Consider the following 18,870-nt stretch of genomic DNA (forward strand, 5'->3'; position numbering starts at 1 on the left):
TTGTGATGTCAGGTCACATATGACTGTAGGGAACCCACTCATGACAATACAAGACTCAAAGCTTACTACTTAATTCACAAGCATAAGCATAAGTATGTAGCATAAAATATAACAAGTGTGCAGAGCATCACAAAGGTGAACCATCCGAGAGCAGAGCTCGGGAAAAATCCCTGGTTTGAGTACAATTTAGAGTTTAAAATGTTTTTCTGTTTGTTAACCAGAAAACATGCATATTGTTGATGGGGTGACAAGACCTTATGTCTCAAATTTTGGTGAAAATGACTTTTTTTGGATTAATGGTCAGATAATCATTTAGGTGATGTCCTGTCTAAGTCCCAGGTGTCTAATCCTAAAAAAGGGGCCACCAGCGATGTTATGTTTTTTTGGGGTTTTTTTTTTTGTGTTTTTTTTTTGTAGAAATGTGTGTGTGCCCCCACCATGCTACAGAATGCCTATTGCTATCAGTAGTACACCTTTCTCCACTTTAAAAAAAGAAAACAAACCAAGATCTCAGTATTCAACATTGTCTTACTTGACATGCCCACAAGGTACTTCACAGCGCATGGCAGTGATTAGCAAAGAAAAAAAAAAGAGGAACATGACATACAAAAAGTCACTGAACAATGAATTAAAAAAATCATGATAATTCAATTTTTATATGAGTGAAGACATACAACACACCGGAATATTGTGTAAGCTGTTAACCATTTTGTGGTGAAGATATAATGGCAGTTGCACAATGAATATGTTAAAAAATGAATAAACAGTATTGAAATAAAAGTGCATAGGGACTAGTTGAGGTTAGGACAAATGACCCACGCATGTAAATCACACAAACTACACTTAGGCTTACTGGCACAGGACATGCCAACTGTGTTTATCATTGTGGCAACCCTGGATAAAAGAGTCTATTAGAGGCATGAGCGATAGATGTGTCACAATCGCATCATGTTTTTCGAACAGCACCCCTACAAGAAAAATGATGCATGCAGTGGACACAAACTGGATGATCGCATCTGTCAACATGTCACCCAGAATTGCAAGGGTGGGCGGGCGTTGCCAAGAAGTGGGTAGCAACGTTGCAGCAATGGTTGGCGCCGTGTCCTCCTGGCATCGAGTCCTTCGTCTCCGCGAAAGCAGCAGATGGGTTGAACGGGTAAGAATACCCGCCACAACAACGTGTGTGTGTCAGGAGAGCAAGAGGCGATGGAGGAAAGGTCAGAAGAGACCCACCACTGTGCCCCTCATTCCTCTCATGGTAGATGGCTTCAGAGTACTGTCTTGAGATGGTTACTGCTATAACTCCGGATGGTGGAATACCACCTTGCCCTCCAAGCACCCACTGGCCAGCAGGCACTGCGTGGGCGAGAAGCGCGATGTCAGCACTGTCGCTCTGTGGCACGAGAGGAGTTTCACTTGCGTCAGCGCCCGCGCCACAGGGCGCGTCTGCGAGGCCTGCAGGTCGCACAGTTCGCTGCAGTGGCCATCGAAGGCCAACAGTCTCACGCTGTGCCCGTAGGACGAGCATATGACGCGTCCGTCAGGACTGATGCTCAGTTCCTTGATGTAGCCCTTCCCATCGTTGGGCTCTGCAGTGTAGTACAGGAGTCTCTCTTTGGGTGTGAAAGCTGGATGTCGTATCCTACCCAGCTCCTCTGGTCTGTCCTCCTCGCTGCGCACTGAGGTCTCTTGTAAATCGTGGACACAAGTCCACTGGATCCACAAACGTCAAAAGAGGGGGAATAGAGAGTAATGGCAGTTTGTTATCCATACACATGCAGCAAGTTTTGTTTCATGGAATAGATGTAGGTATAAATTGAGGTATCTTTGGGAGTAATCATAGTCATACATTTGCAACCAAACAGTACAACACCCAAGGAACAAAGAAGTGCATTAAATCATGATACTGAATACAAAGTGCCAAAAACATGTGGCCGACCAGTGCAAAATCTGATAAAATCACATATCATCTTCTTTCTTCTTCTTTTTTTATATTTTTTTTTATTTAGGTCTTTCTAAATTCTCTGAATTCTAAGCATTGCAATGATACAATAATTTGCCCCATCTTATTGAAAATGAAAACTGATCCACTACATGAAACCCCAATAACATGAAAACTGTCTTGAAAACATGCAGAAGATTCTACATAGCAAGTCTTTATAAAAACTAAAGCACTGTGCATTTGTCAGACTTCCAAAATTCTGACAGGAGGTAATTATGATATATCAAACTTTCAGTTTCTGATGAATAAGCATATGGAGGGATAAGCACACAGCATGGACTACTCATCTGGACCCAATATTACACAGAATTCTGCAGTCAAAGCAAGTTACAGCGATTGATACAAAGACAGTTTACAGTGATCAAAATGTGGGCTGATACACAGTTAACTGACTGTTGCCTAGCTGTTTCACTGTAAACTGCAGTTATTGCAGGCTGAAATAAGTTTGTGGTCAACAGCAGTGAAAACCCCTGGGATACGAGTCCCGTGTATACTCCGGCAGGTGTCTATGGGAAATGGGTGTTGTGGCAAAATCAGCTCGTTCTCAACGGGTTAAGAGGGACTCTTTCACAAGCTGAGGTAACATCATACATTTACCTCTTGATCTTCTAAGGCCGTTGTATACCTCGACACCATGCACCAGCCCTGTGGGTGGATCAGCAGTGACGATATACACTCGCCGTAGCCGTCTTCAGGGAAGTCCATCACGATCTCGGCCCGGTTCCTGGACCTGTGGAACATGTGATTACTGTGGTGGTCCCGGAGTTCCTTCCCCCTCTTGTCATCGAGAAGGTCAGCATACACGGAGGGGTCAAAGTTCTCAAAGTCCTCTGACAGAGAAGTCAGGCAGAGGTCGTGAACCACAAGGTAGAAGCCCTCCGATGATGACAGGACAAGTTTGGACGAGTCTGGGGTCAGGCGTGTTCGCATGAGACTATCCATGTGGAAAACTTGAGTGTATTGCATTTCCTCTTGGTACCTGCGGAGCACACCAATATGCAGGAAATAGTAGCGTTAGTTCTGCTCTGTTTTTAAGAAGTTAATGTCCACACAATGGTTCCATGACATTCGGTCCTGCGACAATTGCTCCCATGGAATATCTGCATGCTAAGCCAAACATAATTTCTACCCACAAACAAACCCTAACCTTAATCCTAATCCTCACATCAAACTAAACCTACAACCCTATCACAGCCCTAATCCTAACCCGAAGTCTTGGGAGAAAATAAGACAGGAGCAAATTGTTGCAGGAGCAAATGTCGTGTCACCCACAATAACACAATGTTCTTCTGATGCTCAAATTTGGAAATTTTCTAGTTGGTCAGCTACAAATGTACAACTAGAGCAACATAAATGCTTGAGTGCTCACACTGAAAGTGATTTTGCTACTGCATCAATACAATGCAACATCTTGAAAGATTTATTGGTAGTTTTGTGATTTTACTTGTGAAAACCCCCAAACATTGAACATTCCATCTTGTAGAAAAGGAAAAAGTCATTGATATTAAGCAAGCATATTTAGGAGTTTCTTCACTGCCAGTAATTCACTCCTGAGAACACGTAATTGGCCCCCACAGACAGGTGGTCACTATAAACTATGTGGCAGCCATGATTGATATTTTAACAATAAACATTCCAGTTTGCATTTCTAGAATAAATTTCTTGTGAAGTGATCAAAGGACTCCAGTATGTCATCAAATAAAATGTGACAAACCTGAAAATGGTGGCTACTGTAAGTGAAATACTGGTAGTGACCACAAGAGACTAAATAAATGGCCATTGGCTGCACCAGGCAGATGGCTGTCACAAGCAGAGATTGAACTCCACTTTTTTAGAGGAAACTTTTATGGCTGCTTTGTGCAGGTGGTCACTGAAGACAGGTTGAAAATACATTTACAGGCTCAAAAAAGTATTGGCAAATATTCCCATCCATTATTGAAGAGTCCTACAGAATAGGTAAAAGTGTTACAGGTACTGGTGATCTTTTATTGTATGCAAGTCAATACATTCAATACAGTCGTTGGATACTGTTAGTGTTAGTGATTGGTACAATACCTGTGAATTTCTTCGAAACAATTGATACATTTTCATACCTATTTATGTCCCACGCCAGGACATTTCCATCAAACGCTGACGTAACAAGAAGCCCCGACTGGGAGCAGTATTCTATACTCTTCACCCAGTTGGAGTGGCCTCTCAACGTGCAAATCTTGCGCTTCAAGTTACGTATATCCCACAATGCAATGGTCTTGTCATCGGAGCCGGAGGCAAATGTGCGACTGTCAAGAAACCTGCAGGGTAAAAATTTACATGAAGATTTATAATCTAAAGAACAAATAGGAAAGGGAATTGAAGAATCTGCAATGATGACTAGTGATGCAGGGTGAATGGGTTGCACACACATTTTTGTAGTTCCAGGTAATCAAAACCCTTTTGCATCGCCTGTGAGTTGTACCATGTACTGTATACGCCATATATTTCAAGAGTGAGTATAATTTTTCAAGAATCAGGACTTCCTGACAATTTTGCGAGAGGTTAAATTCGTGATTATAGAGTACAATACTGAATGGAGAATTAAAGGGATCAGAGTTAACATTTCCATGTGCTTCTCAATTTGTGAATAGCACACGACTCGCGAAATTTGCCAAAATAAAAACCTCGTGAAATATTCGGTTTATACAATAGTCATTCATCAGGTGAACGATACTCTGATTCAGCATTCTCACATGCAGGTGTGCAATTTGCCCAACTGTCTGCCACATTTACAGTTGTGTCTTCATAAATCATCATTTCTATAGTGATCACAGACCCATGCAGAGATCAGAGGAGCTTTTGCAGGGAATTGAGAAGAGGTCTGGAAGTCATAATAAAGCCTGTATTTTATGCCTACAACATGTGGCAAAAGTTTTAATGACGTGAACTCACTGTACACGTACATAGCACATTACAGCTCAGTCAGGGTCTAGTCATCTAATGTCAATGTATGGGCATGATTAATGAGCAGTGGCAACAAATCCCCTTCGTCATGCCATAACCATGCTTCTTCTTCTTCTTTTTCCTGTCTGGTACAGTCCGCTGTTGGCATATTATCGTGCCTTATGCTTGTCAAGTGCTGGGTGTGCAGTCTACAGTGTGCAGTTAAAAATTCTCTTCAATCTTCTTTGTGCAACAAAACAGGAGCTCATCGCAGCTTTAAAAGTTGCACCTTCATCTGAATTCCAAGGAGGTGCAGCTGACAATGAAAAATTGTAAGGAGTTTCACAGCCAAATAGCATCTGGGTAGAGGTGGATTGAAACAAGCAAGTTCTGGCAAATGGAACCTGAAGCTTTTGTGGGTTTTCATGTGTTGATGGTCCATGCTTGTACGATGACCAGAGAACTGAGGAGTGATTTTCATTCATTCTAAGTCTAGAGCTGACATCATTTCTCTCAGATCGAACTCAAAATTGATGAAAGAAAAAAAAAAAATAGATAGGGTGTGTCTTTAGGTCAACTGCCCATTAGCTTACATACACAGACCTAACTATACACAGCCCAGTCGCTATAAAACGCGACAGGGCTGTACCAGGGTGGTGCACAACAACAAAGCGAACAGAAAGCGAATATGCAGATTACGTTGAGTTATGATACTTGACATCATTTTTGTCACCTCAAACTCATTAAAGACAATCTTCATTAATTAGACTTCATGTCTATGTTATTGAAGTTTGAAGTTTATCAGCAACAACATTTTGAACATGTACATATAAGAATCATAACACAATTGTATCTACATACATATGTGAAAAAAATACTTATCTGTTACTCCTTTACAATAACAAGATTAAATGATGATATTTGAGAGTTGAATATGATACATGTAGCATAATTTACAAAGTTGCTGTTGTTAACAAGGAAACCAAAAGTTAGCACAAGTGCTAGTTGAGATTAGTCACCTTGATCTTCATACTAAAAGCTAAATACAAAGAAAAATTATTACATGGTTAGTTGAAATGACTGTGAATATTTATACATCATTCATTTTCTAACATAGAAAACTAATAATACTTGATACAGTATAATATCTATTAGAGTAGGAAATCTGCAAGGCATTTACGAAATGTAGATCTTTTGCTTTGTTCACGCATTTCTCGTGGCAATGTGTTCCAAAGTTTTGGTCCTAAGTAAGAAATCGAAAATTGTCCCTGTGTGGTTCTAAAGTTTGGTAAGTACAACATTCTTTTTTCATTTGTTCTTGTCCTGTAAGTATGATGCACAATTTGGCAATAATCATACAGAGGGTGCGGAATAGTTCCATTGCAGAGATCGTACATAAATGTAAGAACTGAGAACTTATGTAACCTAACAACATCTAGAAGTTTGAATCGTTGGAACAATGGTTCTGAATGTGTTAATAACGACGAAAATGATATAGCTTTCAGAGCCATTTTTTTGAGAAATGTGTATACAATTTAAGTGAGATTTATAAGTACTGCCCCATACCTCAATACCATATGATATATGTGGCTGTATAAAAGATATACAAAAGCACAAGAATGCGCTGCGGAACATACTGTCTCAATTTATACAATACACCTACTTTCCTTCGAATACATTTATTTACCAATTGAATGTGAGGTTTCCAAGTAAGATGACAATCAATCTGAGTTCCGATGAAGGTGGCAACACTCACCTCATCAATGTCTGTGTCAGATAGCTTTATTGCACCCCTCATCACAAAAAACTGGCGTTTCCATCTTCTTACCATATAACTTGTTTTCTTTAAATTGATTGTAATGTTATTGGCATTACACCATAGTTGAACTCTATGCAGGTTTTCATTTACTTCATTCACATCAATTTCTTTTTGGCGAGCAGCATAAGTATGAAAAATATTTGAGTCATCAGCAAACAATCTGAATTTAAGAAAGAGGAAGAGTGTGGCAAATCATTTATACAAATATCAAAAAGAGTGTAGGCCCCAAAACTGACCCTTGCGCGACACCACAAGTTAGAGTCTTTGGTGTCGAGACCAATCCTTTATAAGATAGCAGCTGAAATCTGTTGGACAGATAATCAGCAAACCATTGAAGTGGAATTCCACGAATACCATAATGAGCCAGTCTAAATAAAAGAATATCATGATTTATCGTATTAAAAGCCTTTTTAAAATCTATAAAAATACCAACAATTTACAACTTACCAAAAACGATGATTATATGCAGCGTGTGCGAACGGTACATTGTCTGACGGCCATTTTCAATAATCAAGAGTTCACGCGATCGGAGCTGCACTAAAGTGCAGCTCCGTTCGCGTGACCTCCATTGTACCATGGCACACGGCGCATATGATCTTCGTTTTCGGTAAGATGTAAATTGTGTACATCAATATCGGTAGTATAGACAGGAAGTCTAATCAATGAAGATTGTCTTTAATGACTCTGAGGTGACAAAAATAATGTCAAGTATCAAAACTCAACGCGATCGGCATGTTCGCTTTGTGTTCGCTTAGTTGTTACGCACCATCTTGGTACAGCCCTGTCGCCTTTCTACAACAACTGGTCTGTGTATAGTTAACACAGACCTTACCTAATGCAATTGACACAGTCTGTATGCGCCTTGGGGATCTTTGTGATGAGTTTGGCTGATATCGGGTCAAAAAGCTGCATGGCCTCTCCCTCATATGCTGTCACAAGTGTATCCCTGATGAGAGAAAAGTCACAAGATTATCCTTCTGCATACATGTACAGCTGTAATTAAACAACCAGGGGGGTGTTTTATAAAGCTGTTCTACAGTTACGAACGGCTGATCAGTTCTTGTGCTGAATTATTGAAATTCTGATAAGTATAGCACATCAGTATGTGTTCCAGTTGTTCTTAAGTCGTTTGTAACTTTCAAGTACTGTCACAATTTTTTAAATGTTATACCACACAGGTTGCTCCTGCAATATTTTTTTTTCTTTGTTAATGTTATACACATGTACCACGCGGGCTGCTCTTGTGGTATTTTTTTCCTTTTTCAAGCTTTGACAATATAAGCATGCTTATGAATAAAAATGCATAGATTATAAAACACACACATGCACATACACATACAAACAAAGGAAATAGATTCCATTTCACTTATCATCACAAAATCTTGATTGTGTAAATCATTAATGATAAGATGCAATGCAGTATGTGCTATCAAATGCAAGCTCAAGAAATATCACTTGGCTTTTTTGTCAACTTAGACTCTATACTGGCTAATGAGGAACAGATTAGACGCTGGTCTGAGACTGACTCTGAGTCGACTCCTGAGATCTGAGAACATTATTCAAATGAACTAATCAATTATTTCATGATTCAAAACCTACCCTTTTACCGAATGTTTTGCAAGCAAAATTAAAGAAGGTAAATTATCTTAAAAATATTGGTCCTAGTAAAACCTAGAATGGTCAACTGGAGCATAAACCACACTTTGGTGTGGTTGTGGCAAAACACAGAGCACAATAATATGCCTTACCCCTGCTTAGTCCCACCTGTACACGAAATGAGTAGCATCTATCTCAAGCACACGTACAAACGATTCGTAAGGCCAAAACATGGGGTTTTCAGACAAGGAATAACTCAAGACATAGATCTACTCTCTTCACCATTAAGAAATAATAATAATTGACAAAATTAGACAATGTCACACTTTGATTAGCACTGAAACTCTACTGTCAATCCTTTTTACACAGTTCGCTGGCTACCACTCCATGGTTTTTACCTTGTCATTCACTCTCAGACTCACAGCATGCAGCAGAGTAACTTTAGTATTTATTTCTAAATTCTGGATTCACCATGATTCTTACTTAGTTGCCATCACATACCCATTTGGTGAAAATTCTAGGTTGAATACAGCTCCACATCCCACTGCAGACTCGGGTGATACTTTAACAGGAAGGAGATGATGATATAAACTACTTTGGATTTTATCTTGAATCCGCACGCCGCACATTTTGAGGCCAAGCCGATATTGACATTCAGCACGAGTCGTGCTTGGAGAAGGCCGGGTAACTCTCCCGGTGGTGTCCTGTCGGGAGTCCGATGACTTTCGTAGAACACAGGAAGAAAGGCCACGAAGGGCAAGCTGTCGACGATGAACCCATATCATCGTAGAAATTTGCTCATTGCTCTCTCCTTCGCGGCATCCTACATAGAATTTGTGTCCTCCTATATTCTTCGCCATTTATGACGATTTAGAATCTTATCAAAAAATCGAAATCGATTTTAGCTGGTGGTTGCTTACCCGCGGTGATCGTAGTATTTTACACGTACACATAAACGCAACGCTTCCATGATCCAGCCAGCGCTACTGTACTACTCGATCGCCAGCTGCACAGTTAAAGTTCGACCTTAAGACAGCTCGGCCCAAAAATGACGGCCCTGACCCTATACAGCTCAAACCTCTTCTTCTTCTTCTTCCATTAAAGTACATCCCTCTCAGTAGAGTATAGTCGTACTGAGTGCAGTGAGGTGCGCGGTCACGAGAACACGTGTAGCGCAGAATACAGTGTGAACACACACAAATTAAAAGAAGAGGGCAAAATAAAAGTGCAAGTAAAAACCAAATATCTTGCTGTTTTAACGGAGGGTGACTGACCCTCAGATAGATCTAGGCAAAGAAAATAAAACCAACGATAATATTATAGATATATTGAATAGTCACAAATTAAAAAAAAAAGCTTTCAAAAGAACACATAAACATGATGATGGGTTGGTACATCAGATTTGTTGTTGTTGTTGTGTTTGAGGCGCGTCATTGACATATATTTGAGCCTTCATCTGCGTATGATATCATTATTTTGCATAGAATTAATTTCTCAGGAAAAACTAAACACTTCACAATTATTTTTAGGTGCGGGGATCTGTCTGCTGTCATACGGTTAGGGCAGATAAGTCTTTGTGCATGCTGGTGACAAACTCTGGTTTGTCACCAGAGTCTTCTGGTCTTCCTTGAGGACCACCAGGAAAAAAAAAAAAGTTTTGCTGGTCTTCCCCTCAAGGCTCTGTACTGTACATAATTTACCATGTATCTTTATACAAAATCCCACCTACTTGAATAAAAGACATTATAGGAATGTTTAAATGTTTCTGTGGAGATGATAGAAAAAAAAAAGAATCGTTTCATGTTTTGAAACATGCATGCACGTTTATAGCTCGGGCCTGCCCACTAACCACTGCCATCTACTCGCCGCATAAATCGCTTGCTCCTCGGGTCAAACCACGCACTGAGGTGTGATGATCAAGTCAAGTCATCAAGTTGATTTATTCCATTTCCAACAAACAAATAATCAGAAATACAATGAAACACTCGTATATAAAGATGTCAGGAAATCAGTACCACTGAACAGAATAACATTGCAAAAGAGATACAGGTAAATTATCAACAGAGATACAAATAACTGTTACGTCACTGTGGTAAAGGCAGAAACAAAATTATTGCTGCTAATGGAAATGGAGGGGACTGCTAAAAAGCAGAGCTTGTAGAATGCAGTCCCCTCATTAAAAAGATGTCAGTGGCCTCTATCCCCGACTCACAATCAAACATACAGCAACTCAAGAAATGTGATCCAAAGGCCTCCTGCATGTGTATTTTTGATAGATTTGTTGGAATTACGTGTTTCATGCAGACATGTAGAGGTGGTAACCGCAGTCAATAGATAGATAGATAGAGAGAGAGAGAGATAGTTATAGATAGAGAAAGATAGAAAGATAGATAGATAGATAGATAGATAGATAGATGAGCCTAATATATAGGAGACTTTAGAAAGGGAGAATCAAGAGGGAGATAAAACACACGCACACACATGCACTAAGAGAGAGAGGGAGAGATGGAGAGGGAGAGAGCACTGCAGATGGAGACCAGAGACGGATATTATACTCTATTAATAATAAAAGCACATAGAGCAGAGACGACCGTACTAGGTCAAAAGTCTTTTCCAGTAGTATATAAGTTTACTGTCAGTGACGTCAAAGTCTATTGCAATAGAAATACTTTGTATACAAAATGGGAGGACTGAATATTCCATCAACTCAGATTTCTTTTTTAATGTACAATGAGCCGCTGCAAAAATATATCTGAATTTCAGCGTTGCCATTCCAATTCTCATGAAAAGGCAAATACCGGTATATACAGGCCTAATAATTTATGAATTCATTTCTCTCTGCAATGAACGACAAGTACGTAAGTAAGTATTCATGCAAAATCGCCAGAAGTGCTGATAAAACAAACGAAAGAGGGTCAGCTCTCCGATCACGAACCCAATAGTGAAAAACTCGGCCTGGTCGAGCTCTACAGGACCGAGGGCATTTTGTCTATAGGGTTGGGTTTCCTAAGGTCGAGTTTTCAGGAATTTGGTTCAGTAAACCAGCGCATGCTCAAAGTAAATCGTTGTCATCAGCCGAACTTGCTTCAGACCTTCATAGGCGATTGACTTTTCCGTATAGATATATAAGCAAAGTTTTGCCAATGTGGAAATGATGTAATTGCTACTTGGCTCCTTATGAAATCAGTATATAGATGAACGACTATTTCTTTCATTCATTCATTTATTCATTCATTTATTCATTCATTCATTCACTCATTCATTCATTCACCATCTTTCATTCATTCATTCATTCACTTATTCATTCATTCACCATCCTTCATTCATTCATTCATTCACTCATTCATTCACTAATTCATTCATTCACTTATTCATTCATTCACTCTTTCATTCATTCTTTCATTTATTTATCCACTCATTTATTCATTCATTCACTCTTTCATTCATTCATTCATTCATTCATTCATTTATTCACTAATTCACTCATTCATTCATTCACTCATTCATTCATTCACCATCTTTCATTCATTCATTCATTCATTCATTCATTTATTCATTCATTCACTCATTCATTCATTCATTCATTCATTCACTCTTTCATTCATTCATTCACTCACTCTTTCACTATTTCATTCATTCACTTATTCATTCATTCATTCATTTTTTCATTTCCATCAGAAACGTATTGTGTAGAGTTGAAATTATGCATTACATTACAATGAACAATAAACGAATTTTGGGCCCTATAACTTTGCAAAATATATGAATTATACGAAAATGATGAGAATGGTGAGGAATGCTAAAAAGCAATGCTTTTGTCCGGTACACCGCACACACGTATAATAATACACTCAAAAATTGTGAATTGATATTCTATTTATGCAAAGTCAAAGTTAATTAAAATATAGGCCTACATAAATAATAGTCCATTCAGATCAGATCAGTTACAAAGCTCTATCTATGGACCACAATATGACGCTATACAGAGATCTGCTGAAGACATGCCACTAGAAGTTACACTCAACAAGTAACTTGTGTTGGGATGCCCTGATACAATATGACAGTGTGAATGTCATTCATACAAGAATACCGTGTCAATGAACACACACAAATTATACACAAAAGAAGAACTTGATAAGACGAAATGAAATAAGCAAGTTACAAGTTTACAGACACCATAACGAAAAAGGGGAAATAAATAGTGCACGTGTATGCTCGTCACTTTATAAATCCTGTATTATGAACAATTCCGGCAAATCTCACTTTTTACAGGGCATTGATAACAGGAATTTCTTAAATCTGCTTTTAGATAATAAATATTCATGGATGAAGCACTAGCAACATGCAGGGTCTGAGTTCCACCGTGGTCTAGTAAAATGAATACTGGTATGATATATGTAAGTCTTGCAAAAGTCGATGATCGTGTGCTGTAGTTATGAAAACTCAACACATCAAGGGGGAAAGGTCTCTATACTAAAACAGGATGGTATCGTTTTGTTAATAATTTTGTACACAAAGCACCTTGTTGTAAAAGCAGAAGGGACCTACAATGTATAGGCCTATCATGTGATGAACTGTCATATGTCTCATTTCATGGTAATGTTGTTCAGAATTATACTTCTTGTGAATGTACCAACTATTAATTGAACAATTTCATTTTGAAAACAAATTGTTCGTTTTGTTTGTTTGTTTTTTGCCAGTTGGTTAGGAAGTGTTTACTTGTTTGTTCGTTTGTTTGTTTGTTTGCTTACTTTTTTTTAGATGTGACTGGCATGACATTGTATGCCCATACCAAATTGCAGTAGGAGAAATAGGGGAGGATATGAGTTTAGAATACAACATTCGCAAGACATTTTGACATGCACTAAATGTGCCGGAGTCCACAAACAAACAATACCTTTTGAAACTATTTTCTCAACTTCCTTTACTATATGTGATACTTCACAAACTTAAGTCCGAGTCTACATATAAACTCCACGAAACTTGGCATTCAACCATAGAAAACCTATGGAATTAAGAGCCAAAATAAGACATGGAAACCTAACTAACCCTAAACAGACACGTAATAATCCCTACACGAAATCTTGGAATCCCTAGGCCTAAAATTCAGAATAACGTTGCTAAAGTGAAAGTAATCTATTGTCGTTTGAATTCAAAGTTCAGTCACTGTAGGTGTTCCAGCAATGTATCATGGTGTATAAAATCATACACGGAAATTTAGAAGTCCTATATTTATGTTGTATACCTCCGCAGTTAAAAGCAAAGTTATAAGTACGTTGTATTTTTTCATTAATGTTACGTACACCCGGGTTCAGGCGTGCCGAAATACAAGCTCTGCTTTTGGCGCCACGCCCCTTATATTTGCAAAGAACTCTCAAAATTATTATTATTACCAGACATTTAGATACGCGCGCTATGCACATTATACAGATCCACTGTACAGTCAAACCTGTCTATAGTGACCACGTGGCCGCTGTAGACAGGATCTTTAGCGTGGCTTTTCTCTCGGAGTGAGGGATTAAAGAAGCAGAAAAAGGAAGACAATAATCGAAAGGAAAGGGGGGAGAGGAAAAACGTAAAATGAAGATGAAGATTAACTGAGAAGTAGAGGAGAATTAAAAAGCAGACTATAAACAAAAAAAAAAAAAGAAGAAGATGAAGAAAGAAGGAGGATGAGGAGAAGTACTAGTATATCATTGATAGTGAACGTATAACACAAGTAGCCTCGGCCCCATACGATACTCTGATCAGCTGATCTCTCCTCTCTGTGTACACACACTGTCTTCTCTAGCTCGCCGGCGGCCTGTGTTTTTGTTCACGTGACCGTACACTTCTGGTTGAGTCTGTTTGCATGCCTCCTTATGTAAGCTGAATATTCTTGCAGACTTACATTTCAGCTCTTCGGGAAAAAACAAAATACTTGCATTGGGGCATTTTGATCTACAATCAATAGATGATTGGAGAACTACTCGGAACTCTTCCCACAAGAGCGACTTTCAAAGAAAAATATCTACATGACTCAACAACTTGAACAAGTCCCTGCCTTCAGCTACTGAAGCCCTCCAGTTGTCCACCACACATCGCCCGTTCAAGTCCGCCCGACGATACCGTGAGCTGCATTCAGTCAGTCTCTAGCCTTCGTGGTCTCTGCTGACAACCTGCGCACAGAAGATTTATGTCGAGTATCGGGGCATCTTAAATTCCTACTTCTATTTTTACGTCGTGTTTTTGGTGACAGTGCTGTCAACCTTATTGAATCAGAGTATTGGTGAGAATAATTGTGAATTGATTCACGAAATAGTACTGGATCAAGTAGATCTAGATTTATAATAACTGTCTAAACTATAAAACTCTGTCCCTGGTGTATGCTGTAAATAGCAACTGAAGATTCTGTACATATGATGCAATATTTGGTACCCTGGGGTACCAAATGAAAATTCGCCATTTTGTTGAATTAATAATTTTTTTTTTTTTCAGTTCTGTACCCTGGCTTACCAAAAAATGTGTCAAAATATTTTTTAGTATCATGCACAAAAATGTTTTCTTATTTGTGATTATACAACAATTACTGCATGCAACTGATAATTATTTTCTGCTCTGTTATAATCTTAACTGTTTGATACTATTGTACATATTATTGTTAGTACTGGCATTCTCTAGTTTACCTTTTCTATTGAGTTTCTTGTGTTTTTTGCGAGATTTGAGTAGGTCCTTGTATCCGCTGCTAGCACGGCCATCACTGCACGCAGACGCCATGACTATGGCCGTTGCGCTGGCGTAATGCTAGCATTCGTGCTTACGTAGCGCAGTGTACGTGTAATAATCAATTGCAGACGAAGTTGCCAGTCTACTACCCCGTAAATTAATGAATACAAAATGAAATAAGAAAATCATTTAAATGAAATATTTTTAATGATAACTTTAGAAATCCACGTAAATATTTTATTAATCTAAGAAATAAATTCCAATTATCTAAATTGAACCTTTTTCTTTCGCATTTCATCTCTTATTATCGACCATTCGCGCACGCATAGAAGATTATAAAGATGGCAGCCCCCATGATCAAATTTTGAAGAAATACAGTTGATTTTGGGGTGAATTTTCTGGGCTTTCGGTGATTATTTTTTTTTCTGAAAATAAAAGTTACCGTAGATGATGTTTACAAAACGGTGTGGTGCTAGGAATTACCTCGAAAAACACCTATGGTGCTAGTTCACATTGCGACGACTTTGCCGTATCCGAATTCGGAATCGGCGTATCTGAGTTCGGATATGCATTATAAATAATGGGCATGAGATGGCGCTATACAACGCGGTACTCCGGGTTACAACGGTACCCCGGTGTACAGCGTGCCGAATCATATAATGGCCTATGGTTCCCTTGACCGGACAAGTATGTCTAATTCCGCAGAAAACTTCTCATTTATAATAATGACATTTGCTGGATCAGTTTTTTGCTTAAAACTGACCCAGCAAATGTCAATATTATAAATGAGAAGTTTTTCGCGGAATTAGACATACTTGTCCAGTCAAATGGTTCCCTTGAAGGTACAGCAATATTACTCTCATTTTGACAACTTTGTAAATTATGTGAAATAGCTCAATGCATGCTTTTGTCTAGTATGTGTTTATTTGAAAGCCTATTAAGACTTTAACAAGAGAATAGAGTGGTAATATAATGTGTCACTGAAGTAATTATGCTGTACTTTTGTTGACCTTTGACTTCTTTCGAATTATGTAATTATATATTTTGTATGAAAACAAAAAAATGGTAGTTTATAAAACTATTAAAAAAAACAGACGGGTGGTTTCGGGCATTTTAGGGATTAATGAAAATGCCATTTTGGCGATTCAGTTACGGCAGTGATGGGTTAACTTTACCAGCAGTAGGCCTATTTCAATATGGGAGCCTGGTAAGTAGTGACCTCCATAGACATGTGGATTGAGTGAATGAAGCAATATTAGTAGAACACATCAGTGTGAGTTTGGGGGAAATTGGACAATCCGTTCAAAAGTTATGAATTTTTGAAGTGTCTGCTTAGTCACGGCTGGATGAGAAGACACTATAGCTTGTGATATGTCACAATCATGTGTACAATGATATAAAGAAAGAATAAAGAAAATTCAATATATGTTTTCACTTTTCTCACATAACAAAAGAATACTTGACTTCTTTCTTTCAGAAGGCAGGGGGATAATATTACCCTTAAACATGCGTCAGGAAAAGTTGAAGAAATGTGCACTTTATTCAAAAAGTAAAGTTTTGTGAAATTCTCTTTTTATTTTCCTTATAAATGTCGTTGTACGCATGTGACATCATACACTGTAGTAGTCTTCTCATCTAGCAGTGACTGCGCAGATACTTTAAGAATTCATAACTTTTTAACAGATTGTCCGATTTTCCCCAAACTTCCACTGATGTGTTCTACTGATATTGTTGCATTCCCTCAATCCACATGTATATGAAGGTGGACTTGTCCTTTAAGGTTCCCAGAATGTAAGCAGGAGTGCCTGCATTCTTGGTCTAAATTCATGTTGATTTTTGTTATGCTGCCCAGAAAATGGCTTTCTAAAAAGGTTATTGGAATTTCTTCTAGCAATAGGCCCGTCTGTTTCCTTTCTAAATGAAAACTTCATTTATTTATTATTTGCCTTTTCTCCAATGTAGCGTGTGCTTGTTTTGATGTATCAAACTTTTATTTTAAAAAGATGCACATAACGATCAAGGTCAAGGTCAGTAGATATTTGATTTCGCTTACCTCATTCAGGTGCGTCTTGTGTTAAACAAAATAGTTTGTGAGCCCATCAGCGCATGCTCTATTCACACCTTGCGCCCAATTGCTATTTCCATTGTTCGATGGCACATGTAGTTGACCTGACCTTGGGAAGGGGGTACATGCACTGCTTGACTGCTTTTGCACAGGTGGATTACCAACCTTTCCATTCTCTGTCGACATGCAAAAGGAGTCTCTTTTGGGGGCATTGAAGGCACTCAGAGAATTGCAGGAGGAACAGGTTAAATTCTTGAATAAAGGGATGAATAAGGCATATAATTATTTCCAGTTCCATTTAGCTATGGTCCTCAATTGTAACATTTTTAAACACTCTCATACAAGTCCAGTTCTGGCAAGTAGTATGCTCACAACTTGAAATCATGGCATTACAGTATTTACTAGATGAATGATCCATGCTTCTCATTCCTCAATCTCAGTTTTACTTTACCTTTATATGATAGTCTCAAGTCTCCATTGACACTTCACAGGACTTGCCAGATTCTCACAGACAATAGATTAAATAGAATTCCTTGAGTACACTTCAAATGTCAAATTGACTGCATAAACATTGCCTTGAAGTAGACCTCTATATCAGGAGGAAAAAAATATGTGAACAGTTTTAAATATGCCAAGACAATTTCTTTTTTATGCCTCCGCCACATGGTGCCGGAGGCATTATGCTTTCGGGTTGTCCATCCGTCCGTCCTTCCGTCCGTCCGTCCTTCTGTCCGTCCTTCCGTCCTTCCGTCTGTCCATAATGAATTTTGTGGACAGCATAACTAAAAAGTATCCCAATGAAACTTGGCATGTATGTGTATTAGGGGGTGAAATTGTGCCTATCAACTTTTGGGTGCACATGCTCAAGGTCAAAGGTCAAAAGGTCAAGGTTAAATACATAAAATATCACTATTTCCACCATATCTATGCAATGCCGGAAGATATTTTCTTGAAACTTAGTGTATACATGTATTACCCAATTAAGATTCTCTGGTGAAAGTTTCGGGTCGTGAGGTCAAAGGTCAAAGGTCAATCGGTCAAGTGAAAATATTAAACTTTACTTTTTTCTCCTTACCTTGGAAATTGTTCAAGGTATCTTCATGGAACATAGTATACATGTACTGACTGGCAGTGATTATCTAGAGAATTTAGGGTTCATGGGGTCAAAGGTCAGGGAACAAAGGTCAAGGGCAACACTTCAAAATTTTACTATTTCCCTCATATTTATGCAGTGCCAGCAGGATTATTTTTTTGAACACTTGGTGTATGCATGTATAACCTAATAGAGATTCTCTGGAAACTTTTTTTTTTTCTTCTTTTTTGTTTGCCTCAAAGGTCAAAAGGTCAAAGATCAAGGGAAAGTGCTGAACTAACTTTTTCCTCCATATTTCTGAAGTGGCTCAAGTTATCTTGAAACTTACTACGTATTTATGCATGTTCTGCCTGACAGTGATTATCCTATAAATTTTAGGGTCAAAGGCCAGATGAAAATGGTAACAATGTACTTTTCAATACAGAAATTGCACTTTTTCTCCATAACTTGAAAATTACTCAATGCATAAACTTACGACTTTATGGTCAAAGTCAAGTTAAAGTCCTTCAATCCGCAACATGCTCTCCTATTCATCCAATTAAACCTCGGTCAAGGAAGATGAACGTTCAACACATTTGTGACAAACTTGTCATTTTGATATTTTGCCAATTTTGTGAAAATGTAATCACACATTGTCCACATGTACTATAGACCTATTAGGAGAATCATGCATT

The 18,870-nt window shown here is 38.5% G+C and overlaps 1 protein-coding gene across 1 annotated transcript; it reads right to left on the reverse strand.

The window, feature by feature from the left end:
* Nucleotides 1-1,160: 1,160 nt before the first annotated feature.
* Nucleotides 1,161-9,193, reverse strand: LOC140241988 (DDB1- and CUL4-associated factor 10-like). Its single transcript, XM_072321731.1, has 5 exons — nt 8,835-9,193; nt 7,570-7,683; nt 4,096-4,293; nt 2,600-2,981; nt 1,161-1,713 (listed from the first exon to the last, which is right to left on the reverse strand). The coding sequence occupies exons 1-5, from the start codon at nt 9,191-9,193 to the stop codon at nt 1,297-1,299; spliced, it is 1,470 nt and encodes a 489-aa protein (XP_072177832.1). The 3' UTR covers nt 1,161-1,296.
* Nucleotides 9,194-18,870: the final 9,677 nt, after the last annotated feature.

The sequence above is a fragment of the Diadema setosum genome, chromosome 18 (assembly GCF_964275005.1).
Source record: "Diadema setosum chromosome 18, eeDiaSeto1, whole genome shotgun sequence".
Taxonomy (NCBI): domain Eukaryota; kingdom Metazoa; phylum Echinodermata; class Echinoidea; order Diadematoida; family Diadematidae; genus Diadema; species Diadema setosum.

Excerpts from the sequence above, each read along its gene's own strand:
- LOC140241988 (XM_072321731.1), bottom strand. The coding sequence starts at position 9,193 with ATGGCGAAGAATATAGGAGGACACAAATTCTATGTAGGATGCCGCGAA. Across the intron at positions 4,294-7,569 it reads GACTGTGTCAATTGCATTAG|GTTTCTTGACAGTCGCACAT; the intron begins GTAAGGTCTGTG and ends TTTACCCTGCAG. Across the intron at positions 1,714-2,599 it reads CGGCCTTAGAAGATCAAGAG|TGGACTTGTGTCCACGATTT; the intron begins GTAAATGTATGA and ends TTGTGGATCCAG.